This window comes from Miniopterus schreibersii (assembly GCF_964146895.1).
Source record: "Miniopterus schreibersii genome assembly, chromosome: 14".
Taxonomy (NCBI): Eukaryota; Metazoa; Chordata; class Mammalia; order Chiroptera; family Miniopteridae; genus Miniopterus; species Miniopterus schreibersii.
In genome coordinates, this window is record NC_138114.1 from 32,507,912 (window position 1) to 32,535,766 (window position 27,855).

Genomic DNA, 27,855 nt, shown 5'->3' on the forward strand with positions numbered 1-27,855 from the left:
CCGGACACTTCTGCAAGGAGGGGAAAGGAGCGCGAGTCACCTCGCGTGAGCGCCTGGGGCGTGCCCGGGCCGCGAGCCTGCACCCCGCTGGCACGAGCTCCGGGAGCCGCTGGGCGAGGTCGCCGGTCCTCCGAGGTGGCTGCCTGCGGGGCTGGGAGTCTCAGAAGTTCAGACCCACTTCGCCGGGCCGCGCCCCAGCCATGTCCCGCGTCCGGGCTCTTCTGGCGCTGGTGAGTCTCCCCGCGCCCAGGTGCGGCTCCCGCCCGGCCGGCGCCTGGCGCTGTAGGGCCGGGCCGGGCGGGGTGTGGCCCGGGATGCGCGCGCGGGGTCCCGGCTGCGGGCGGCCCTCGCCGGCTTTGGAGAGACTGGCCCCGGAGGCTGCTGGAACTTTTGTTGCGAGTCTGGTCTCAGAACACCCGGCAACTCGCTTTTCTTGGGGCGTGATGGGAGGCAGAGGAAACAGCTCCGGGTGCGTTAGGGGAGCCGCCGGGCGCCGCCCCGAGAGGTGGGCGCGGGCGGCGGCAGGCGGGCACCTGGGAGGTTCGGGGGTCGCTGGAGGGACCGCTGGGCCGGAGAGACGAGGGGGTCTCCGGGACCAGTCCCTACACGTCCAGCCTCCAGCCGAAAGGTCCGCCTCCGGGCCGGTGGGCGGGTGCGCTCCACGAGGTGGCCGAGCGGGGTCGCGGGCACCCACGTTGCCCTTTTCCTGGCAGTTGTCAAGTTTAGGAAACAGCTCCGCCCGGGCCAGCGGTTTCCAGGAGCCGGGACCGCCCCCTTTCTCACAAAAGCTCTCTCGGCGCTGACGGCGCCTTGTTTACTCTCTTATCGCGACGCAGAAAAAGAAACTGTTTTTGTTTCCCTTCCCGAGTCCCGAGTCCCTCCCCTTAGACTGCAAGTCACGGTCCCAGTTCTGTTTGTGTGTGTGTCCGTGTGCGTTTTTCCTCCTGCCCCTTTCCCTCTCGGGTCCTCCCGGGGCTCGCGCTGCTGCGGCGGCCGGAGGAAGCCCGGCGGCGCCGGCACCTGCGGGCGCGCGCCCCGGCGCCTGCACGTGGCCCCGCCGCCGGAGCAGCGCCGCCTCCTGGAGGCGGGCCTCTCAGAAATGCCGCTTTCACGGCGGCTGGTGGAAGAATCTTGGCCCGGGAGGCTCATCGGAATCCCGCAGCCCCTCTGAAAGCCAGGAGGTTCTTATTTTATTGGGTCCCGCCGAAGTTCCAGGCACTGCGTTCGGAGTGTTGACATAGGGGATCTCAGGCCGTTTCACGGCAGCTGCGCAGGGAGGAAGATGCCCTCATCTCCGTTTTGCAGCCGGCGAAATGGAGTCAGAGCGTTTAAGTTATTCAACTAAGATCGCACAGCTAGGAGGTGGCAGGGATTTCATTTAGATCTGATTCCAAAGCCCAGGCTGTTTGTTGATTGCAACCATTTCCAGAAAAAACAAGAGTTAAAAGGAAACAAACAAACACAGTAATGTCTGGCACCATCTTATGACTGGGAAAAAAAATTTTCTCTCTGGTCCCTTCAGAAATAAGATGCAACATTTGGGTTCCTTTAGAAGTTCCTTAGAGAACATTTAAGGTGCAAAACTGAAAAACCATTTATACAATCCCAAACCCTAGGGTGTAGGTCAGTTGGTTAAAGTGTCATCCTGGTAGGCGGAAGGTGTGAGTTTGATCCCCAATCAGGGCATATAACAAGAATCAAACAATGAATGCATAAGTAAGTGGAACAGCACATCAATGTTTCCCTCCCTCCCTTCCTCTCTCTCTCTAAAATCAATCAACAACAATAATAATAAAAACCCGCATCCTTCTCTTCGTTATTGCAGTGTTGTTTGCTTTGGAAATCTCTCCTAGTTCTAGGTACAGCAATACCAGTATGTGTAGCAAAATTATCAAACCTGGTAGCTGTGCTTATTTAACTTTATACTACAGCATCTTTACCAGAGGTGCATATTTAAAGTACAAAGGACACCTTGCTTTTCTAAAAGAATGCATGCACACACATACAGTCATCTATATACATACATTTTTATACATACATATTATTATAATATCTATAACATTATAAATATAATTTGTTTACTATACAGGGTGTCCCAAAAATGTATACACACTTTAACAGCTGATAATTTAATTTTGAAAACTAGATGTATTTTAATAATCTCTGCCTTTATAATTATTCAAAGTGTGTGTATATGTATTTTGGGACACCCTGTATTTATATATGTGGCCTAGAAAATTAAGGTTTATTAAATATAATTTATAAATGCAGATGAGTAAAAAGAAAAAAACTGACATAACTCTGTCAGAGAAGATGCTTGGTATGATTTTAATCTTTTTAAATTTACTGAGACTTGTTTTGTGTCTTAACATGTGATCTGTCCTAGAAAATGTTCCATGTGCACTTGTATATTCTACTGCTTTGGCGTAAAATGCCCTGAAAATATTAGTTAAATCCATCTGATCTAGTGTGCTGTTTCCTTGTTGATTTTCTGTCTGGAATATCTATTCATTGATATCAATGGGGTGTTAAGATCCCCTCCTATGATTGTATTAGTGTTGATTTCTCCCTTTATGTCCATCAAGACTTGCCTTTTCTACTTAGGTGCTCCTATGTTGGTTGTAAAAATGTTTACAAAGGTTATATTATTTTGTTGGATTGCTCCCTTTATTATTATGTAGTGTCCTTCTTCCTCTCTTACTATAACCTTTCTTTTAAAGTCTATTTTGTCAGATATAGGTATTACTTCCCTAGCTTTTTTTTTTTCTTTCCGTTTGCATGAAATATCTTTTCCATCCCTTTGCTTTTAGTCTGTGTGCATCTTTTCTTCTGAGGTGAGTCTCTTGTAGACAGCATATAAATGGGCCTTGCTTCTTATGCATTCAGCTACCCTACGTTTTTGGATTGGAGCATTTAAGCCATTTACAATTAAAGTGATTATAGCCATTTTATTGTCTTAACTATGTTCCTCTGCTTTTTGCTTTTCCTTCTTCTCCTTAAAGAAGACCCTTTAACATTTCTTGTAATACTGGTTTGGTGGAAACAAACTCCTTCAGTTTTTTCTTGTCTGGGAAGCACTTTATTTCTCCTTCAATTTTAAATGGTAGCCTTGCTGGGTATAGTAGTCTTGGTTGTAGGGTCCTGCTTTTCATCACTTTGAATATTTCATGCCAATGCATTCTGGCCTAAATTTCTGTTGAGAAATCGACTGACAGTTTTACGGGAGCTCCCTTGTAGGTAACTCACTGCTTTTCTCTTGCTGCTTTTAAGATTCTTGCTTTGCCTTTAACCTTTGCTGTTTTAATTATGATGTGTCTTGGTATGAGCCTCTCTGGGTTCATCTTTTTTTTAATTAAAAAAAATTTTTTCCCATCACTATTCCCTTTATGCCCTCTTCAACTTCCACCTGCCTCTTTGGGTTCATTTTGCTTGGGGCTCTCTGCACTTCCTGGACTTACATGTCCTTTTCCTTCACCAAAGTAGGGAAGTTTGCAGTCATTATTCCTTCAAATAAGTTCTCAGTCCCTTGCACTCTCTCTCCTTCTGGTATCATTATTATGTGGATGTTGTTATGCTTCATGTTGTCCCAAAGGTCCCTTAAACTATCCAAATTTTTTAAAATTCTTTTTTCTTTTTGCTGCTCTGACTAGGTGTTTTCTGCTATCTTGTCTTTCAAATTGCTGATTCGATCCTCTGCATCATCTAATCTACTGTTTATTCTTTCTAGTGAATTCTTCATTTCAGATATTGTATTCTTCATTTCTTACTGATTGTTTTTTATGGTTTCTATGTCCTTTTTCATGCTGTTAAAGTTCTCACTAAGTTTTTTGAGCATTCTCATAACCATTTTTTTTTTTTTAACTTTATATCTGGTAAATTGCTTACCTTCATTTGATTTAGCTCTTTTTCTGGAGATTTCTCTTGTTATTTTATTTTCTTTGTCTCCCCATTTTGGCTGCCTCTTTATATTTGTTTCTATGTATTAGGTAGATCTGCTATGTCTCTCAGTCTCCGTATGGTGGCCTTATGTGGTAGGTGTCCAGTTGGACCCTATTTCACAGTCTCCTTGACCAGCTGGGCTGGGTGCTCCAGGAATGTCCCTTATGTGGGTTATGTGGGCCTGCCTGTTGTAACTGAGTGTTGATTACTATTGACCCATGCATGGATGAGGTCGTCCCTAAGGCTGGATGACTGTGAGGACAACGTACAAGCTGCTGTGCAGGTGCTGACCATAGGAAGCAGATTACACTTCAGCAGGGTCTGGTGCCTCCTGAGATCTCCCTTTGATATGCCACTTGTAAAGTGAATTGAATCCTGCTCTGATGTTGTCTGAAGCTGGCCATTGGGTATATCTGTTCTGGGGCCTTTTTGGAGGGACTCTACGTGCAGATCAATGTCAGACGCTGCTTATGACTAGCCCTGGGCAACCTCTTTGGAGATACAAAGTGATTCACAGTTTGTGGCTGCCTCTGTGGGGCCTTGGTGTGCATGGGAAGGACCAAGCTGCACACCAAATTGGCTTCCACCAGCGCTGAGCCCAGTGGCAGTTCAGCAAAAGTCCCAAGGCTCCCCAAGATCTGCTTCCACATGCCTCAGCCTGCCAATTGCCTGTTAGACTCAGTTACTGAACCTCTGGAGGTACTCAGGTTGCATGAGGTGCATTCTCAGTGTGTCACCAGGTAGGGGTGAGTGGTGTTCAGCAATTGATAGAGGTTTAAACTTAGTGCCAGTGTTGGATCTGAGGCAACTCAGCAAATGTCCCAGGATAGACCAAGTTTAGCTGCCACCTGCTGGGTGCTCACACACCTTTGTAGTGTGGCAGAGTCTCAGGAAATCATCAGTGGGAGGCCAGCAAAGTTTATCAGGCTGAAAGAGACCAAGATTTGGCTGTGTGAAGGGAGGACTCTTCACCTGTCTGGCATGTGAGAGAAAAATGGCGCTTGTCCTAGAATCACACAACTCAGTCGGTCCCAGATTCTGTCAGGAATTCCATCTCAGCAGGGTGCGGCCGTCAGGAGTCCGGAGGATAGAGCTAGTGGATTTCCCAGGAAGGGGAGGTGTCAGTCAGGCTTGAGGGATGGTGGAGGGAGTGGCCCCAGCCTCTCAAACATAGAACTCAACCTTTCCTGGATTCTGTCCAGACCTCAGCACAGTGGAGCCACTAGGAGTCTGGAGGCTGGATTTGCCAAGAGCCCCAAGTGTGGGGCTAGCGGATCTTCCATGATGGGGTGGCATAGGGACGGTCAGATTCATGAGAAATTGGAGGGTGTGGCCCCTGCCCTAAAGCCACACAACTTAGTCACTGACATCCCCTGAGTCTTCCCCGACCTCTGCACTCCGGCCCAGGCAGCTGACTGCTCAGTAGAACACAAGTTCCGCAGGGTGAGACAACAGGGAGTCCAGAGGGTGAGGCAATGTCATTCCCCCAGGCTGATGCCATATGGAGGGGAGTGCTCCACCCAAGAAAGATGATATTTGTGATATGGGAGAATTACTCAGCACAGAAATCCTGGTGGGTGGCCCTTCAGCTCTCTCCCCAGAGCCACAAACCATAGTCTCTCCTCAAGTGACTCTAGTCCACTCCTCCCTCCCTCCGCCGGATCCCAGGGTGAGTAGGTGTGGAAAAGATTTTGTGCATTGGCTTTTTAGGAAGGCACCTGTGTCTCCAGCAGACTCCTATCTCTCCCTGGTGGGCAGAATCCCCGCTGACTTTCACAGCCAGATGTTATGTGGGTGCCTCTTCCCGAGCTCTGGTGCTTTTACGCTGGGAAGCCCGGCTTGGGATTGAGACCCAACACTTCTCAGGGGGAACCTGTGCAACTGAGCCCTCTGGCAAAGAGGACCCAAGATTCGGATGCTATTTCTGAATAAACCTCTTTGGGACACTAACCAAGTAATTTCCTTTTAAATAGTTCTTATAGTGGAAGTGTCAGTATTTCAAAGGAATCTCTGAAGGTTGTGAGAATGCTTTAGGGCAGCTGGATCACCATAGCACAACTGCCAGCTGGAGAGAATAACTTATTTTCTAAGAAATGGCCAAAAACCTGAATAAGGAAATCCCCCACTTGAAAACCCCTAGTGAGTTAAATACCTTTTGGCAAATTATCTTGGGCCTCAAAAGTCCCTTAATGAGCACATGTTTTCTAATAAGTAATAAGACTATTTACTTATGATAAAAAGGCATAATTTAAAACTTGATTCATAAGATAAAAAAACAAGTTAAACCAAATTAGAACAGTGACACAAAATCTTTCTTCTGTTTAAATAGAGACATTGATCATGTGATGTGAAACAAAAAGTAATTCTTGAAAAAGTCATTCATTATTTCACGACCTAAAAAAGTGTTTTTATTTTACTTACAGCCTCCTGACCTTGTGTACACATATACAAAATTGCATATTTATTCATTGCTGTTTATAGTTTCCTTTTTATCACTTGGTGTATACATAAATCTTTTTCTATTTCTATATAATTTTCATCTCATAATTTTTATTGGATGCGTTTTAGAGAGAACATTAATTAAATGACCTTAGATTACTATAATTCTTATCACATTATTTTATTACTTATAATTTACTATAAAGGAAACATTTCTTAAATGTATTGATATATATATTACCAAAATCTTATAGATATTAATATATATATCTTATTACCTAAAATTATTTTAGAACTATCATAAGTACCTTACAAAAGGTTTCTAGATCCTAGTATACTGTTTTTTCACATGAGTGTCTTTATAGATTTAGGCCTGATTTTAGAAATTGAGCCTACACTGCCACAGTCTGTGTCTTGTTTAGCCCACATGGTATAGACACATACCGTATGTATGTATTGTATTCTTTGCTGTGTGTGTGCATCTATTCACAAAAGTGGAAAAACAGCATTTAACTACATAATAAGTTATTCTTATTTTTTGGAGACCTTTGCTTTAAAAATAAAAATAAAAGTGTCTTCAACTTTTTATGTGGTTGGACTCCTAACACCAATTAAGTATCTTTAATTCAGTCTTAAACAAGAACAAATAATTCAATCTACTTGCCTACCTTATTGTTTTTGAAGTAAAGCTTAAATTAGAAAGAAGTTGCTTACTGTAAGATTGGTGACTTCACCTTTCCCTTTGATCACAGCTCCCTTCTTGATTTGGATTGAACTCTTGTGCAATCAGGACACTCCCACCGATGGCATTTAGAAAGAGCATTCATAGCAATATTGGACAACTGGTACAGGTTTCACTAAGTGGGGATGGTAGTGAATTTAGTATGAAGTTATGCATTTTGAGCAAAGAAATCTTGTAAATTTGCAAATCTTACTACAAATTCATTTGGCAAATGTACACAGCCCAGCAAAGCAAGCAAACCTACTACAGGTTTTGTTAAGCTGTGGACTGGGATAAACTTGCATATTTACAATAAACTTGGCGTTGGATTCATTAACAACAGGCTGTTCTTTGGTTAAGAACTGCAGCGTTATAGATTTACTCCCCTCTGTGTGCTGGCAGGCCATAAAAATATGCGATGTGAGAAAGGTCAATATTAATTTCTGAGGGCAAAGATCTTAGAGGGAGAGGGGGGACAGAGACTGAGACAGGGAGAGAGAAGAGGGGAGGGAGAAAGAGATAGAGAATTAATTTAGAGCAAGTGGATTAAGGCTCTTGCCCCTTGCTGAAGATTGAGCTTTGGTGTCCAGCCATCCTCAGAAAAGTTTTCTAGATCCTAGTAGACTGTTTGTTTTTTCACATAAGTGTCAGGATGGATTTAGGCCTAATTTCAAAAATTGGGCTACACTGCCCCAGACTGTTTTGTTTAGACTGCATGGTATTGACACACACAATATGTATATATGTGTATGTATATATTTTTAATATTAGTCGCCACCATTTAAATGTTGGAGGGTTTTGGTTTCTCTTTAAAAATGGAAAATGTGGCCCCACATGCCCCCCCGGCGCTCACTCCTCTGAACCAAATGGCTGTTCCTTTTGTTTGAGGGCCTCTCCTATTAGACAGGCCCCTCCGACCCATCCTGCTCTGTCCGCCAGGATGCTTGCCTCCTGCGTTCCCGCCGTGGCTCCCCTGCACATGAGGACTCCAGGGCTCCAGGTTAGGATTTTATAGCCCGTCTATTATCTTTTTCTTCCACCAAAGGTGACTTGTGTTTTCGGGCTTCTTTTTGGAAGGGTCGTTATTTCTCCATGAAAAGTCAAATTCGGATTTGCAAGTGCAGAGCACAGATGTTGTTAATCTGTAAAGCTCTAATCTCCTCACATGTAAATGTAACCTGCTCACCATTGATTACGTTTGCCGGAGCCGAATTTTTCTCCATGGCAGTGAGCACCCCAATAACTGGGGCTCTTGTTTAAGATAATTACAAGGAGAGCCTCCTTCTCCAAGATCCTGATTCTTCGGGTCTGCGGTGAGACCTAAGCACTTTATTTCTTAAAGCATCACTACTTGATCCTGATGTCCGTCAGGGTTTTGAGAACTATTTTTCAAACGCTAGCACTAAACTCAAAATCTAATCCCTAATGGAATTTTCTAGGCTCCTCATTTTACTTTACTTATTGCTTGATCAGTCAGAGGTTTAACCAGTAACTTACTCCCCCTGCCTCAACGCTCTCTCTCCTGGTCTTCCCAATCTTAAGGAAGAAAGAAGACTTTATTGCGATAAGATTACCTTTTATTTATACATTTTCAAAAAAATTTAAAAATGCATAGAATCTTCACTTACCTCTTTCATGTAGAACATTTTATTTTATTTATTTTTATTTCAATTTTTCAATAATGTACCTACTACAAAATGTCATTACAGTTTCCTTATTTTTTACACAAATATGTTAGAGGTGCATTATATAATTGGAAGTGGTGAACTATTCATGGTATTTTTAGAATTTCTTTTTCTTCTAGTGTTGCTAAATAACTGAAAATCTAGAAAGCAAGTGAGCATAATTAATTAGCTGAGCTTCATGTGTTTTTCCTTTTGTGTTTTTGGCAGCAGAGGACAATGAGATTTCAACCCACTTAGTGGGGCCAAACTCTCATTTAGCCCTGTTTCTAAGTGTTTCAAAGGGAGCAATGCAAAGATCCTAGTATAGGAAGATTTCCGGTTTGTGCATTTCAGGTCCCCACCCATGCAAGAGATTGCACTTGCGGTGAGCCTTGTGCCTGTTCTCAGACTCAGCTTTCAGATTGGTCAGAGGGAAACTGCTTCCTCCCAAACTGCAGACCAGACCAGGGATGGAAAATTCCACCTTCTTGCCAGCCAAAACCCTAGCCTTGAAGGTCCTGCTACAATTTTCCAGACTAGAGACCTTGGGATTGACTCCTGGTTCTCAGAGAATTTCACTGCCCCCCCCCCCAAATACCCACATCCAACATGCATTTGCTTTGACTAACACTTATGCTTCTTACCAACCATTGTCTAAACACAAATTGAGTTCTTTGCATGCCTAAACTTTGGAAAGCAATTAGGAAACTAATTTGTGACCCTGAAACAGAGCCCATATTTGGGCCTGAAGTGCCAAGTGCTCCCTTAACCACTCCTAATTGTGGATTATTGGACAAGTTAATTCATGTACTCTGCACTCAGCTTCCTCAACTATAGAATAAGACCGTTGTAATTCTCACGCACAGGTTTATTGTAACTACCACTCAGTGATATATGTGAATGAACTTTGTAAAAGGCCAGGCAAATGTTATGAGGGAATGGGGAAACGACTCTGCTTAACCAGAACCCAAGTTCGGCTGCCTGCCGCCACAAAAACCAAATTTGTGAGACAGATGCTTGTGAAAAAGGAAAGTGGCTTTATTCAAGTGCCAGTCACCTGAGGAGATGGGGGACTCTTGTCAGAAAGCCCATCTGAACATCTCAAGGCAGGCAGAGGTTTTTATAAGGAGGGACAGGCAAAGCAGAACAAAGAAATCAAGAGGAGGGGTTTGAAAAGTTCTGTGTGCGGGCCAGCGCAGTCCACTCAAAGCCAATCCAGTGATGGTCTGGTGTGTATCATCCTGGTTCTATGGTTGAAGGTTAGCAAATCTCCCAGAACTGGGATGACTGAAGGTTGGAGTCCATATTTTCTGAAGTTAGTTCCTAGGATTCGTATACAAACATTCTGTTTATCTAACGGGTGGGGAACCTTTTTTCTGCCAAGGGCCATTTGGATATTTATAACATCATTCGTGGGCCATACAAAATCATCAACTTAAAAATTAGCCTGCTATATTTGGTCACATATTTAATTAATTCACCCTTAATGTGATGGCTGGAACTGCTTCTCTTTGGTGAGGCCTTGGCAGGGCCAGACCAAATGATTTTGCAGGCCTTACACACCCGAGGGCCGGATGTGCCCCACCCCTGATGCAAGCTACAGTTTAGTCAGAATCAGCATTTACAGAAACAGTGTCAACAGAATGGTGGGGTCGGTTACAACTCCCACTGTTACATCTGTAGGGATTGGTGCTCTTTACATTTTCGTGAATGACTCGGGAGAGATAGGAGCAAATGTCCTAATTGTAGAAAATATTAAAATCTTCTAGATAATGAAAAACTTGAAGAGATCTATTTAAAAATCCATCTGGAAGCTGACCAGATGCTTATGGTCCCTTTCTGTGTTGACATTCCAGAATTCGATGAGGTTGCAGCACCTATGGTTATGGTTGGCCATCTGATCCCACTATGGTGTCCCGAGTTAAAATGTTAATTACCTGTGTAGTTCTGGAGACATTAATCTTTAGTTAAGTTAACAACAAGCTGCTAATGATGTTTTTGCTGAGGAACTCAGATCCTTCCCCACTTTGGCCAAGTCAGGCTCCTCTGAGTGTGACCTGCCTAGAAAGCCCTTCCTGGATATCCATCCACACAGCTCTCCACCTGCACCTCTCTCAAGACACTGCCCAAATTTCCTTTTCTTCAGTGGCCTTCCCAGGCCACTCTTTCTAAAGCAGCATTGCTCCCCCCTCGAAATCTCCATGACATCACACTGGCTTTATTCCTGTAAATAGCACTATCCCTCTCTGACATATTGCATATTTCTTTATCATCTTCCCCTCTATGATACTTAATTTTATGTGTCAATGTGACTGGACCATGGTGCCCAGATATTTGGTCAAACATTAGGTTGGATGTTTTTGTGAAGGTATTTTTGTGATGAAATGAACATTTTAATTGGTAAACAAGTAAAGGAGATAACCCTCCATAATGTGAGTAGGCTTCATCCAATCAGTTAAAGGCCTTAATAGAACAACTGAGGAAGGAATTTCTTCTTCCCCCAGGAAGAAAGAATTCTGCCCTCAGACTGCTTTTTCCTGATTCTACAGCCTGCTCGCCTGCCCCATCAGACTGTGGACTTGCTGAGTTTCCACAATTGCATGAGCCAGTTCCTCAAAATTAATCTCTTTCTTTCTCTCTCTTTCCATACACACAGTAATACATTTCACTTAGATATAAACTCCACGAGAGCAGAGTTTTTATCTGTTCATTGCTCTGTTCCAAGGCATCCGTCTGGTACTCAACAAAGTATTTGCTCAATTAATTAATTGATTAATGGAGTAGTAATATTATTATTCCCAGCAGAATATACAATTGAGTTTTCTCTGATTTTTTAATCTTTATTATGATGGAGATTTAAAATTATTTTATTCCTCTTTTTTCCCCATTTGTTTATCATTTACCTTGGTATGCTAATTTCATCTAATACTCATGAGACTATATTATGAGCAGGCCCATAATTTCAGAGCTTTGATTTAATCTATTTTCCCATCTTTTCAAAAGCTTTTCTGATAAAAATGTTTTGAGCATTCAGATCACTTAGTTCTTTGTGGCTTTTCTGCCTTGTCACAGTCAAAATGCCCCAGTTTCTGCTTGGAAAGTTTGGGTTAAATCGTTGTACACTGCAATCTTGAATTAATGCAATTTTTTTAAAAAATACAAGCTATATAGAGCACTGCTTACATCTCATCATGTAGCAGTCACAACATGCTCTTCAGACCCATTTTTCTTTTTTATTCTTGACATAATTTTTTGATGTTGAACGAAATAAGAAGTGTTGCCAGAAATTTGACTCTGTGAAGCAGGTGTGGGCAAATATGAGAGGAGGTTGGTGTCTGTGCTTCGTGGCCAGGATATGTGTGTCTCTTCAGTGCTCCACTCCAGGAGTCACATTGCTCGGATTCTTAATGTATTTTGCACAGTAGATATTGATTTCCAGTTAAAAACTTCAAAACTAAAAACAAGTCAGAAAGTACATTTCTTTTAGACAGCTCTAGAAAGCTGAGTATATGCACAGTTTTTCAGAAATAGCACTAATGTAACACTCCACAAATATAAAATGTGCTATGCCCCTGATCACTTGATTATTTAAAGCAAAGACTGTGGGCCTGCTTATGATATAGTCTCATGAGTGTTAGATGGAATAAGCATACCAAGGGGGATAGGGCCCTCTAGCCATGGGATGGACACACACACACACACACAGAGTTGGGTATCAACTCTGGATGCCTTTCCCTTGTCAATTTTGACTAGCTCAATACCTATAAATCCCTTTGAGTTTGAATCTCTTCTGTTTCTGAAGAGAAATGAGAACTGAAAGAAAAGGAAAGCAGTAATGTTTCACTATTAAGTCCCTCTTACAGCAACCGAGGCGGCCAACGGCAGAAAAGAATTGCTCCTGCTCGGTTTGGTTGCTTAGAGTTAGTTTTCCACTCTCTGTTGCAAATAAGACTGACTGATCTAGCTACAGAAAGATTTTATATTGATTTGAGAATTTTCCTGTGCTGGCAATATCTGGAATGTTAAATGGTTAGTATATTTAATTCCAGGCTACCAAAGAGCAGTGAGGTAGTAATGGAATAAGGATCTTAAAATTTGAATGATTTTCATTTGAAAGCCCTTCCCATGTTAGCAATTTGGTATGCTTTTGGTCGCATTATTGTTTTCTGGAGTGCCAAATCCAATTACTATTTATTAGCTATAAATTCTCTGATCTAGAAGGAGAACTGATATTAACAGGATGACAGGATGACCTGTAGAGAAACTAAGAAGTAGGGAACTGTCATCCTGAGAAGAGAAATTGATGCTAATAAAATTTTTTGTTCAAAGCTTCACGAAAAGATCATAGATTCAAATGTGTTTTTAAAAGTAAGAGTCATGCAAATATAAAGTGTAAAACATCCCCGTTATTAATCTATTACACATAACATGCCTATGTGCAAATCTGCTTTTGGAAACTACACATTCCATTTTTATTACAATCAATGTTTTTCATCCCTGACCCTGGCACATAGTAGGTGCTCAAGAAATGTCTGTTGGATTGAAGAGTCAGTGGTTTGATAGTGAAGACAGCATGTTTAGACATAATTCCTCTGCTCTGTGTCTTAGTTTTAGCTGTTCTTACATAGAATTATTCATATATGGGGAGTAAGCTATATTCTCTGGTAAATTCACCTGCCTCTTGGGTGTAAGGGATACAACACTGCAATAGGAGTTGGGAGACTTAGACAAGTCCTAGCTCTCTAACTTTTGCTAAGGAGTGACCTTGAACAAGTCAGATATTTTCTTGATATTTTGGTGTCATTTTCCCTCTTGGAAGACTAGATACTAGTAATGCATTTTAAAATACATTCATCTCAGGAGGAGAGTGGACAGCCACATCTTCCTGATTCCTGCTTTGGAGGTCTGTGGTATCCTGTGACCTGAAGGGGATACAGGCTTTGGTGACACAAGAGGAATAGCTGAAATGGAAGAGGCAGGGACTCTGTGGCAGTGATTTATATGTGTAGAACATTTAGTTCTCTTGATTCAGAAGCTGTCAGTGTTATTACTGTACCATAAAATACAAAAAATATATATGCCATGAAACTATGAAAAATGACCTTGAAGAAAAAAATCCCCAGAACTAATAGTTTAAATTTTTTTGATGTGTGGCAATAAAATTTACATATTCCACATAAGTTGAGAGATTGTTTGAATTTATGTTTAGAGAGACAAAAAATAAATACTAGGAAATCCAGGAAAAGAAGCAACTAGAAATTAATCCCAAGTGCTCCCAAACATTTTTTTTTTTAAAATCCTCACCTGAGGATATGTTTATGGATTTGAGAGAGAGAGAGAGAGAGAGAGAAACATCAGTTGGTTGCCTCACGTGCATGTCCCAACTGGGATCAAACCTGCGACCTGGGTATGTGCCCTGACCGGGAATCGGACCCCCAACCTTTTTGGTGTATGGGATGCTCCAGCCAACTGAGCCACCCAGCCGGGGCCCAAACATTTTTGAGGGCTCTAGTCTGTAACAGATAAATTTGACACAACATCACTTAGACTTATGGGCTTTTTTTCTCTCTAGAAGAAAGAAACCAAAAATAGATTAAAGATTGGCTCTCTATTAAGTGAAGTTCATTTTTTCCTGAATAAAGGTGAAGAAAATTCTGTTAGAATTATTGTATGATTTGATAATCAGAAGGATTGATCAAAACTGTTGATTCTATGGCTATGTATAAAAAGGGGAGAAAATAGAATGTGCTATAATCCTAGTGTCAGGTTTGGAAGAAATGATCACTTTTTATCTTCACAATAACCCTTAACCCTTCAAGACAGGAAGTACAGATGAGGAAATTGGGGATCAGTGAGGTTATATAAGTTGCCTAAAGTCACAGTGTTGGCGGCAGAGCTGGGATTCAAACAGCAGTCGTTTTGAAATGTCATGGTTTTTCCTACTCCACTTTGCTGCCCCTCAGTAGAACTTTATAATAATAACAATAATAATGAATAATAATACTACTTCCTGAGCACCTATTTATTGTGAGTCAGGAATTGTACTAAGACTTTTAAATGCATTATTCTATTCAATTAACAAATACACGAAGAAGAGATTATTTCCAATTTATAGATTTAAAAAAAACAAAGGCTCAGAGAATTTAAGTGACTTTGACCCAGAGTCACCAGGCCAGTAATTGGGAGCCAGTGTTTACTTTTGAGCCGAGAGCCCTGGCTCCTACCACTCATGATGCTGTTTCTAGGGTAGTTTGGAGAGCCCAAGATCTGGTCAATGGATCTGCTCCTTTTTCTGGAGGTGAGTCAAAGATAGATGGAGCCCCGCACTGATTCTGCCTGTTTACTGTGGCAAATCCAGCCATTTGGGCAGTTGGTCCTTGCTTACCAAGCTGTTTAGTTCAGAAGTCAACAAAATTCTCTTCATGCTTTTCTTTTGCAGATACTTACCTTTCTTGCTGGATCATTGACTAAAGGTGGCAGTGCCCAAGTGACTAATAGCAACTCTGAGCTGTTGAAATGGAGTAAGAATATTACCAAAAGGGAGGCTGGGTGCCCGGAAGGCCAGCAACGTCAGGGACAATTCTGCTGCCTACCATGTCTTCCTGGTATGTTACACACACATCCAGCAATTAGAGTGAGAGTCAGAGTGAGGAATAGCACATAGTAATAATGAAGGAAACGTTTTTACAGTGTTTGGTTCTCCTGCATAATTGCATTACTGAGAAGAAAAACCAACTATGAAATTATTTTCCCAAGACCAGTTCAATTCACCTTTATCACACTTGTTTGATGTGGGTATAAACAAATATATTTTACAAATGATATGTACTTCTGAGAATGATTTATCTATTTAGTTGCATTTTCCATTAGCAAGAGAAGACTCATTTGTGAATATTAAAGCTCATCACCTCCGAATTGATTAGAACATATCATAAAAATTGTGGCATTCTGAAAGCAAGTATCTCAGTACTTCTGCTCAATGAGAAGACACTGAAGCATGCAAAATGCATTTGCATTTGCAGCTTAATAACTAGCTGAGCTAGAAAAGCAACAGACAAAACCAACGGTTTTTAAAAATCAGTATTTTGAAATGCAAACCAGTTTCAGATCAGAAATCCTTCAAACACCAGCAAATTAGAAGCTAAGCAGAATGCAATTGTGCAAGCGTTTTTTCAACATAGTTGACCATGGTTTCATACAGACATGAGTCTCTTCTTGCTGCTTTGTGAAGTAAGACAGGAAGATAAAAGAAAACAACATGTGGATTTATGTGACAGATTCCCAGAATCATAAAGAATTGTAGTAGGGTTTCATGGTTGGCCTCCCAAGATTCCAGCCTTCAAACAGCTGAACAGGAATGGGTCATGTTTATAAGAAGATTTTACCAGTCTCCCTTGGCCTCCTTGCCAGCTTTTAATAACCCTTAGGAAAGATCTCCCTTATAATCCAACTCTTTTGTACTTAAGCCCATTTACTCTTCTCCAAATGGGAATAAAGAATGGCCTCCTGAATTTTGATAACTTGCTCAGTGCAATCAGTTTGTCCTATGAATTCAGATCGTTCATATTTTTTAGAACCTAAAATGCAAATTAAAACCAAGACAATTTGCTCTGCATGTCAAACTGTCAAGGATTTTTGTCTGTTTGCTTCTTTTGTTTTACTTTGTTTTACTTTCATTTAAGGAGTGATCTCAGCCTTGGTGAGTTTGCTGATGAGATAATAACTTTCATATACTACTATTTCTTTTTAAGAAAGAAATTTGGATATGTGGGTCAAAAACTTGAAAAAGTTTTTACCTACTGATTTATAGGAAAATGCCTTAGGAAAATAGTCAAAATAAAGGAAAATACTGTACACATGACATTTCATTATGATACCCAATGATGTGGAATTAAGTAAATTTTGGAGTTGTCAAATGCTGGAATATTATGTTCAATCTAAATCTTGTTTTTTTAATATATTTCTAATAAGCTCCTCAATGTACATATATTCCCTTAATGGATTTATAGCTGATCTGCTGGCTGAATTAATTGATTCTCTCTGCTCCGTCTCTAAAATATCCTGGACGGCATCCAATGCGTGCTGAACACTCCTCCCACTTCTACTCCTCCTGGTTGAATTTTAGGGTTTGTCAGTATTCAGATTGCTTCCAAATCTGTTTATGCTTATGGGTGTTGTGATAGAAATATATGATTTAGTTAAATATTATATAATCAATGGTATATAAATACAAAGAGAAGGCAGATTTTATTTCTGCCAAAACTAGTTTGAATGCTGGAGAACTTCCGTAAAGTTGAGTTGCTAAACTGAGTTGATGAATTAGGTGAGGGCAAAATCAGTGGAAAAAAATCTTAAAAATCTTGGAAGCCTTTCATACAGATTATTAATGTCTTTAAATTTTCTTTCCATCAAAAGAAAGGAAAAGAAAGGAAAGGAAAGGAAAGGAAAGGAAAGGAAAGGAAAGGAAAGGAAAGGAAAGGAAAGGAAAGGAAAGGAAAGGAAAGGAAAGGAAAGGAAAGGAAAGGAAAGGAAAGGAAAGGAAAGGAGGAAGAGGGAATGAGAGAGAGAGAGAGAGAGAGAGAGAGAAACCATAGGTGATGCATTTTGGATATGATTTTAGTAAGAAAGAATCTGGAATTCTAATAACTTTGTTCTACATCACAAGACTGACAAATAATTATATAGCTATACTCTATAAATTAAAATAAAATACAGTATTTCTTTAGTGATTTTCAATCAAAAAAGTCTTTACCACATCACCATATCCACTAAGAATTTTACAGTGTATTGTATATGTCACATACATATTTACATGCACATATTACGTATATATACACTCATATGTATATGTATATATATGTATATTGGTATTGTAGGAATGCACCAAAATGATAACAATGAATATCTCAGGTTAATTGATATATAGGTGCTACTTGTACTTTCCTGCCTTTTCCAAATTTTCCACAGTGAGCATATGTACAATTATACTCAGAGAAAAATTTATTATTTTCAAGAAAACACCTACTCATTTTTTATATTTTGATAAATTTAAGTTGTGTACATTGGAGCAAAGAAAAAACCTGTGATTTATTCTATCCCTGTCATGCCCTAGGCATTGTGCTGGGCACATTCTGCAAGGTAGTTCATCAAAGAGGACAATTCATTTAGAAACCAGGATAATATGACTGACAAGCAAATAAAATTGTACTTTGGCTTGGTTTTAAGTGTTGCCACAGTGTTATAAAACCCCAGTGCACTATGTTTCAATTAGATTCCTGGTTTCCATAGTTTGCTTATTTTTTTCTATTGATGGAATAGTGTTTTTATTTACTAAAATGCCATACATGTTTAAATTAATTTTATCATGTAGTAAATATTTTGTTTTATCAAAAAGAATGCTGTGAGATTGTTGAGAAAGTCATGTACCTAAGAAAGACAGCGTAAGTTATTTTTCCTGTACATGTGCATAGGGCAGATTAGACTTTGCTTACTCTTAATTAGTTATATTAGTCATTGGAGTCACCAGTCATGCTTTTCTCTTAGATTCCCCTCTATATTTTCTTTCACTTTCTTCTTCATTATTTATCTTTATTTTGCCCTAATCTAGTTTTCCCCATAGCACTTATCACCACTTGATGTCATATACTTATTTGTGTGTTGTGTGCTTCTACCCTGAGAATGGGAAGTCTTGGAGACCAAAGCTTTATTTCCTGTAGTGCCTCCAGCTCCTGGGAAGTGCCTTGAACACAATAGCCTTTAATAAACACTTGTTAAATAAATTAAATTTCCAGGAGAAGGCATTGTTGTATAATGCATACTAATAGCAATATAATAACTTGTTTTATTTTTAAAGTAAATGAAAGTAAATGCGAATATTATTTGAAATGTGTACATTAAGATAATAAATCTGATGATAAATTTTGTTACAAATATGTTCATACCTGCCCATCAAAACATACTCTGACCCTTAATGGCAAAGGGGCAGAAGGAAAGGGGAAAGAGAAGGGACTGTGAGCATTTTCGAGCCAGGTCCTGTGCAGTTCTGGGAGCAATGCAAGAGAAGTGCTATTATCTCCATCATATGCATGAAGAAATGTAGGCTCAGAGGGAGTAAGCACTTTCTTAAATATCATGGGACTACTAGAGATTTGACCAAGGTCTTTAGAACTTCAAATGTCCTTTTCCTTACACTATACTCTTATCAGGATCTGTGGACTTTGGAAAATAAAATGAGAATCCAGAGCAAGGTGAATGCCTTAGATCATCTCAGTGGCCAGTGGCGGCCATCTCTACCGTGAATACATACCTACAACCCCTCTCCTCCCCCACCAAAAAGTTAGTAAAGGCATTTTCCCCAGTGCATTTGGTCATTCTAGCTTCCTTTCCCCCTGTCACATCACCCTATTTCTGTAGGCATATTCCTTCAGTCACTCATTCAGCTTTTGTCTTGGGAGACTTTCTGCCTCTTGACATGATTTTTAGAATAACCCTCCCCCCTCTTGTGTTTATAGATCATTAGCCCAGTTCCCCTTTTCTAACATTTTACTCTCATCCTTGCATACTTCCCGTGTTGTTACATTCAAATACTTTCTCCATTATTTTTTTTGGCAGGTGAACGAAAAAAAAGTGACTGCGGAGCCAATGGGGACAAACTAGTCTGCGTGTCCTGCCTGGAAGGGGTGGAGTTCACAGACAAGGAACATTATTCTTATAAATGCAGAAAGTGTGGAATTTGTGATGGAGAACACGGTAAGTGTCTTAACAAGCAATTCAAAGTGTCCATTTGTGGTACTCGATGTAGAATCACTCATAACATGCCTGTAATTGGAAATTGGGACCTATTCTGATGCCATGTTGGTGTACAGGAAGGGACAAGATGGGGCTGATGGGTGAAGCAGGACCAGGGACTGAGCTAATCACTGGGCTAGACGCTTATCTGTAGGAGACTGACTGAATGTGAACCCTGTGAACAAGGTTCATAAGATCCAATCAAAAAATGCAGAAATTTTTTCCCCGTCTTGATTTATGCTTGTGTAGTGGCTTTCGTTCATGGCCAGAAAAAGCTCAGAAACCTTCAGATCTAAGGACAAAGGATCTTGAGAGGTGGGTGGTATGCTCCACCTTCTTTGGGGATTGGGTTTGTCCTGATAATTCCAATTGGGGCCCTATACTTTCATGACTGTTCCACTCTATTTTGAGGGCCCAGATTAAAATATAACAGAAGTACTCCCACTTTTGCTTGACATTAAGAAGTCTCTGGACATATTTCTTGTCTCAATTGGAGCCCTAAAGCAATGTTTCTCAACCCTGGCTGTACATTAGCATCACATAGGGAGCTGTGAGAAATGCCAATGTTTAGGTCCCACCTTAGACCAATTAAATCAGAATCTCTGAATGTGGGCTTTGGCAGTGGTCTGCCTGCCGAGGTTGGGATGAGGCCTGACAATCTGCATTTCTAATAAGCTACCAGGTGAAGCTGATGCTGGTGGTCCACAGGCCACACTTTGAGTAGCCAGGCTTTAGACTAGAAGAACAGGGGAGCTACTTAAACAAAGGTGTGGTTGTGTGGGTTGCTAGATTGTCTATCCACTTAAAACTCTGCTGAATGATTTCAACCATTTCAGCCTGGGGTTGCCTGTTTTGCATTTAAACACTAGTTGTATTCCTAAACAGTACTTGTATTCATGATGGTGTGACTGTTCATGTAAGCAGTGGATCTCAAAAACCTATTCAGCTCCTGCCCATCATTTTCATAGCCAGTTTATAACTAGCTGCTATAACTAATTGTCTGCAAATTGGATTTCTAGGCTTAGAAGTGGAAACAAACTGTACCAGGACCCAGAATATCAAGTGCAGATGCAAATCAAACTTTTTTTGTGACACTCCTCCATGTGAACACTGTAACCCTTGCACCATGTAAGTTTTAATCATTTTCTGATTAAAACACTAGATATACTTTGAGAGGTATATCTTCCTAGGGGGAAACAACACAGTCTGAGAGTCAAGAATTTGGGTTCTAGTCTTGCTTTGCCTCCAAATAACTAGATAGCCGTTTGTTCATTCAGACATCCAGTCTCCAGACATGTAGTGAATGCCTCCTGCGTGCTTGACACTGCTGGCCGCTTAAGCTAACAGTATGAGCAAGACACATTCCTGGCATCGAAGCTCTAAGGCTAGAGGCAGAGAGAGTGAAAAAAGGCATGGTTATTGATCAACTCCATGTGGCACTCATCAGCAGAGACTCGTGCCTAGGGTGTTATGTGTTATACAGAACCTTTCAACCCTGCTTGGGAGGTGCAGTGAAGATATGGCACATGGCTTGAGTCTTGAAGGAAGGTGTACATGGATCTAAAGGATATTTCAGGAAGGAAAACAACAGCTGCAAAGAGACAGAGGACGCTCCAGAGAACAGGGTATCTGGCTGGAGTGTAGGAAAGACTGAAAAGGAGCCAGGGCCAGATCATGGAGGGCCTTGTCTTTCATGCTGAAGCACCTGGTTTAGACCCAAAGTTAGAAAACCTGATTGGGCATCTCATTTTTCTTCTGATTAACTGAGTGTGTTTGAGCAGATCACTTAACCTCTCTGAGCTTCAGTTTCCTCACACATTAGGATGCAGATAATTGTCACTTGTCTTACTGGTCTCATTTCTGTGAAGATCAGATTGAGTAATATGTATTATAAAAATAGCTTTTACTTTGTAAGACATTGTTTTGCATACATGTAAATATAATAAGATTATATCAATGTACCTCCCCTTGAACTTGTAATTCATCTTAGGAATCATTTAGGAGTTCACCCAGTAGACTTGAAAAGTAGGGGCATCATGCTCGATGTCTCTTATTTACTGGAAAAAATTAAAGGTTTGTGCAATTAACCTAGCTTCTCCTTTCTAGCCCCAAGTGCCTGAGACAGCCCTCATGATGACAGAAGTAGGAATTGGGGTTGGGGGAGGGACTAATGTAAGTCAAATAATAATAATAGTAGTTCTAAATACTTCATAATCTTCGTTTAACTTTTTTCTCACCATAGCCTTTTCAAGCAGATAATATTGTCTCCTTATTATTGCTGAGAAAACAGGCTCATGGTAATTAAGTGACTTGCTCAAACTACCTAGTTAGACAATGGGCAGAGCCAAGCTTTAATTCAGACTTGGTCAGTGTTTGACTATCAGAAGAAAACCCACAGAAACCTCTTGAGTGTCCTAATCACCACTTGATGTTAAAAGGCAAAGCCTCTAAGGGCCTGCTGAGTAGGCTCCCTCAGTAGCATCATGGGCAGTGGCTATTGTCTGGCCATTTTTATTGTTCTATGGAACTGCCTTGAAATTGTTTTTGGTAGCTTATGATTGTCTCCTAGTATTTTAAGAGCACAGCTCATTCCCAATTTTAAGTTTGTGCTAAGGTCTATTTCATTCTTTTTCTTATATGTCAACACTTCATTACCTTCCTTTAACTCTGGGTATTTTAAAACATAGTCATTCTTTGTTTATCCAAACATCTAAATTATGTTACAAATCTTTATCAGCTTTAGATGCTAATCTAGAAATATTTGAGGGAATATGTTTGCCAGAGATGCAAAAATCAGTATAATGGCCCCAGATTTATAGTGTGTCATTGAAAGTGATCAAGGAATCAGCCTACCAGCCTTTTTGAATTTCCTCTATATTTTTTTCTAGGTGTAAACATGGAATCGCTGAGGATTGCACAGCAACCCAGGATACCAGATGTAAAGGTTATTATTACTTTTTTAATTAATATACTCTCCTTTCTCTTATTCTCACAGTAAAATATGAAGCCAATTCCTTTTGATTCTTTGAGAGTACCTTGTTTAATCTTAAAGATGGCTTATTTTCATGTAAAATGTCCAATGTTTCAATCTATAGGATCCAGCAATAACTACCCGTGGTTCTCGGTCCTGGGCCTGATTCCAGTTGCATTACTAGTTTGGTGTAAGTTCTTATTTTGTTCAAGTTGCACATTGAAATAACTTGGGAAGTACTTGTTCAAAGAATTTTCCTGTCTCCTACCTATAAGAAAGCTTCTACCAGGTAGGTAGCTAGTTCTGTTATATTTTTAATTCCTGCCACTAAATGCATTCACGAGAGCTGATAAGAATAGATTATATCCCTCAGCTACTGTTTTTGAGCAGCCTTTTGGGGGCATTGAGTGGGCTTTTCCATACGCCCTATGTTTTTATGCAGGCAGCAGCCAGGTTTGCCAAGAATCAGAAGTAATCCTTCACTGTTCATCGAGATTACACCAGGCATTAAAAGAACACAAGGAGCAAGGGCCAGCTGGTGTGGCTCAGTGGTTGAGCATCAACCCATGAACCAAGAGGTCACTGGTTCGATTTCTGGTCAGGGCACATGCCCTGGTTTCGGGCTCAGTCCCCAGCAGGGGACATGCGGGAGGCATCCAGTCCGTGTTTCTCCTTGCCGATGTTTCTATCTCTCTATACCCCTCCTTCCTCTCTCTCTAAAATCAATAAAAACATAAAAAAAAAAAAAAAGCAAGGGCCTTCCTGGGAAAGGCATTGCAGGGGACACTTGATAAATTCATCCCTCTCCGTGCCTCCTCACCCTTGTTCAAACTCCATGATTTTTTATTATTTCTCCATCATAATTTACAATATTGTGCAATACATTTTATGCAAGGGTTACCTAGTAAAATCATCAGATAAGCCAAAATTGGGTGTAATTATAATTAGTCCAGAAAAATCCCTTTAAATCATAAAATACACGGTGGTACAACATTCAATCACTGAAGCATTCAGTCTTTCCTTCTCTGTTGGAATAAGCCTCTGTTTCTTCAGTTCAGTTGAAGGTAAAGAGGTTTCCTTGCCTTTAGAGGTTGTTCAGCTAAAAATAATACAGTACTCTATGTTTAAACACTAAAACCATGCTTGCAGACTTACAGATCCCTTTCTTCCATCTCTTACTGACTTTAAGGCATATATTCATTGAGTGTGTATAGTTGAGTTATTTATAAGTGCATGTAATTGAATTTCTGGACATTAAATGCCACTCCTTGGCAAGCTGAGGTCAACTTTCCATATCTTATTCTTCTATGCCCTGCTGTAGCCATGACATCAGCTCCAAGTTGGTGAGAGGGAATGGTGATGACATATAATAACCAGAAGCCAGCTTCATGCTAGGTCAGTGTGAGGTATTGGACATCTCAGTTAAGATGTGGCATATCTCTAGAACACTTGACCTGGTGGGGTGGGATTGTCCAAAATCAGGACAATGCTGTCTCTTGGGTGTTCGGTCACTTTAAGTTTCAATGAATTTCTGCTTCTTTCTCACGCTTCTCTAGTGTGAGAGCAGTGCTTCCTACAAGGCTAGGACCTGAGTCTGACAGAAATTTCTTTCAGTTTTAGCTGTGAAAAGACGGCGCAGGAATAATAATGTTCGCTGTGAATCTACACCTGAAAATACTGTAAGTGTTGAAACATGCATCCGCTTTCTTAAAAACATAGAGAAAGTAGTAATTTAACTTTTTATTTGCCACTTTTAAAAAATAGTGCATCAGCTTTCTTAAAAACATAAAGTAATAACTCAACTTTTTATTTGCCACTTTTAAAGAACAAACATTTATTATGTGTGTGTACGCATGAGTTAGAGGGCATCAAAAAATAATTCAGATATGATGCCCAATTTTAAGTAAGCTCCACACAACAGAAGAGTTAACAAAGGGCTCAAGTGGGAGGGCGCCCAAGGTGGGCTGGGTAAAGGCAGGGGCCAAGCGCCTGTTGCGCGCTGGTGTTATCCTTGCAGGAGACTGCAGACACCCTGCCCCAGGGCAGGGGCTCGGGATCCAAGCCCCGGCACAGAGATGGCTCTCAGAGCCCATTCTAAAGGCACAGCTCAGCTTTCTCCAGCCACTTGTTACCATAGCTCTCACCATATTTTTTTTCCGACATAGGAGCAAAGCATTTCAAATAGCATAAGTTACACAGGGAAGAAACCCAAGTTCACTTCATGAATAATGATTTTCTCATTTGGGGCAGGGCTCAGTGGGAGTTAGGTTTTTTTTAAATCAACATAGTACAAAATAATTTCAATTTAAATCATTTTCTCATGTCAAAAATAAGAATAGTTACAGTAAAGAGAATTTTGGAATGATAATGTTTAGCATGTTTCATGAGTCTATGTGAAGCATAATCTCAACACATTCCTTGAATGTGTAAAAAATAAGCCAATATTCCTTAGTTTCTGGCAATGCTGGAACCTTTCAGAATAAAAATTTGAATGATGGAAGAATCCTTTTTAATCACTTAGTCTAGCTAATTTTATATGTCAAGCAACTGATTATACTTCCTTCAGTATTAAGGAAGAATTAAAAGATTACATTTCGACTATTCTAAATATATTTTTATCTTTTCCTTTCCCTCCATGTGTTTCTCTCCAGGAAATGTCCCCGTTGGCTTTAGCAGGTAAGGCTTTTATCATTTTATTTCATAGAGATGGCTTCCATAGGAGCAGGAGGCCAATTTTAGAGTAAGATAATGTTGCTAATTTCAGTGAAATATTGTGGGGTCTTGCTATTTGCTATTCTTTAAATTTACAGTTCTTCTTACCATCAAGGGTTTCTCAGGCAGTTTGTTTAAATTTATAACTAATATTCCTAGTTAAAAATAAATCAGCTAGCAAGGAGGCACGATATTCTGAGGCTTTGGAAAATTTTTCTTTACCAACATTTAGGTATCTTACAGAACTCCTGCCTAACTTGACTTAGAGGTTAATCTGAATTATAGACTCAGTTATTATTGGTGTGTTCCAGCTCTGTAACAACATTTATAATTCTACTCAGTTATCATTTTTGAGCTGTGATTCAGAAATAAGAATGATCATAAACTCTTCACCTGTCTATTAGGTTTGTAGGTCATTGAACATCAGATCCATAGGGGATGTTCGAGGTGATCTTTTCCAACCCTTTCATAGATGAGAAAAGAAGACACAGAGATGTTATGTATCTTGCTCAGGTCATAGAGCAAATTACTGGGGATATAGGAGGAGCTGGGATTAGAAGATAAGGTTGTTTCTGTGTTTGGGTTTCACTATCGGCTCTTTAGATCTCTAGGACTAACCTGTATTCTTAAATACTACAAGAGGAGAAATAAACATGGTTTCAGTCATGGAAATTTCATTCACAAGAACAAATTTTCAGAGACTATTCTTTTTTTTCAGACATCGACTTGGATGAACATATGAGCTCTATTGCTGAGCAAATGACATTCACTCAAGTTAAAGAGTTTGTTAGGAAGAATGGTATCAGTGAAGCCAAAATAGATGAAATCAAGAATAACTATCTCCAAGATACAGCTGAACAGAAGATCCAGCTGCTCCGTAATTGGTATCAATGTCACGGGAAGAAAGGTGCATGTGTCACTTTGATTACAAGTCTCAAAAATGCCAATCTTTGTGCTCTTGCAGAGAAAATTTCCAATATAGTCCTAACGAACAGTGTTAATGGACATGAAAATGCTAACATCCAAAACAGAAATGAAAGCCAAAGTTTGGTCTAAAGTGAAAAACAACTCACTCAGTTTTGAGTCTAGACAACCAATAGAAAAATTTGTGTTTGAAAATGTTAGGTGGATGCTGAAAATGTTGCTTGACTTTTTACTAGGTATGTTTTCTTTTTTACATTTATTAGACTTGCAGAGCTATATATTTACGGGTTTCAAGGATCTCCTGATTTTACCTTCAAGGATGTTTAAAATTTAGACAGGCATGGTTAAGAATAAATGCAGAGGTATGTTAAGTATGCAAATAGGTATGTGTTTGCAAAGACAAAACATTGGAATCATGCGCTAGCATCTAATGTATGATTCTGTAGATGCAAATATAATTATGGTATGTGAATACAAAAGTCCATCTACAGGCTGACCCCTTTGATGAATCAACAGAAGCTATGACCTCTGATGCAACGTCACAATCACTGGAAAGGCAACTCTGCCTCTAAATTACCTGCCCAGCTCCAGGATGATTCCAGAGGTTTTACAACGTTTGTCAGTTTTGTTTACAACTCTGAGCATATTCAGGGAAAGCTTGTGTGTACCTCTGAAAGCAGAATTTAAATAAGGTTCTACTTCAAAGATGCTTACACAGATTATTGGCATTTCATTGTGAAATATTTCAATCTTGAATTCACATAGAAAACACAGACTCCGTTATCATGCTTGAAATTTTATATTTGTATGCCCTCCAACTGGATCAAAATAACTGACTTCCTTCTCAGGTGCCAAAACATGTCGATCAGGAAGCATTCCTAGAGCTTTGCCACCTCTCCATTTTTTCCTTGATGTACGTCTTGATTGTCTTTACACTCCCAAACCTGAAAACAATATCTGTGAAATACAGTGAGCCACCAAAAGCCACTGCTGCTCTTAGAAACTCCTAGCCAGGTTTGGAGAGACTCACTGCTCTTACAGGAGGTAGTTTCGTGGCATCTCACGAACCCATGTCTACCACCAAAGCTGATATGTGGATTCTTACTTTGCTCTGTCCCTTGCTAAGAATGCAGCTTATACATAGTGAAGGTGAAATCATCCCCAGGTTTTAGGACTTGTTCTTGCTATTTCCTGCAGCTTCTCCCCACTGCCACGTCCTTAGACACTTCAAAACATGTACATTAATGTGAATTTTAGTAAATAATATTTATATTTATATAGATGTAAAGTGAAGATGGTTACGAACTGAAATGGATGCTTTAAACGACCTAAATAGCTTCCACTGATGGAAGGTTTGTATTTGGAAATATAAACTATAGGTAAAAGTGTTTAATTAAAAAATTTTTTTGGTATTTCTGGTTATTCCTTTTTTGTTGGGTTCTTGTCTTTTGTGTGTTTGTTTCCATTTTCTCTAACTACGGCTACATGTAATCTCTTTATGGGTCTTCAATGCTTTCTTTGGCCTCTCAGGAAGTATTTACCTTTTAAGCTCCTCTCGGTAGTGAGAGAATACCCTTCATAGGCCGTTGCTGCCAAGAAAACCCTTCCCAACAACACGATATTACTGATTATGTGAGGATCGATTATGGCAGGATCTATGTAAGGCGCTGGAAATGTGGCTAGAAAGTAAATATTTC

At 40.2% G+C, this 27,855-nt stretch overlaps 1 protein-coding gene across 1 annotated transcript; it reads left to right on the forward strand.

The window, feature by feature from the left end:
* On the forward strand, positions 1-27,579 carry FAS (Fas cell surface death receptor). Its single transcript, XM_081158480.1, has 9 exons — positions 1-230; positions 15,203-15,368; positions 19,375-19,512; positions 20,571-20,679; positions 22,440-22,495; positions 22,647-22,712; positions 24,137-24,201; positions 25,174-25,198; positions 25,953-27,579. The coding sequence occupies exons 1-9, from the start codon at positions 201-203 to the stop codon at positions 26,288-26,290; spliced, it is 993 nt and encodes a 330-aa protein (XP_081014606.1). The 5' UTR covers positions 1-200; the 3' UTR covers positions 26,291-27,579.
* Positions 27,580-27,855: the final 276 nt, after the last annotated feature.

Excerpts from the sequence above, each read along its gene's own strand:
- FAS (XM_081158480.1), top strand. The coding sequence starts at position 201 with ATGTCCCGCGTCCGGGCTCTTCTGGCGCTG. Across the intron at positions 22,496-22,646 it reads CCAGGATACCAGATGTAAAG|GATCCAGCAATAACTACCCG; the intron begins GTTATTATTACT and ends TTCAATCTATAG. Across the intron at positions 25,199-25,952 it reads GTCCCCGTTGGCTTTAGCAG|ACATCGACTTGGATGAACAT; the intron begins GTAAGGCTTTTA and ends CTTTTTTTTCAG.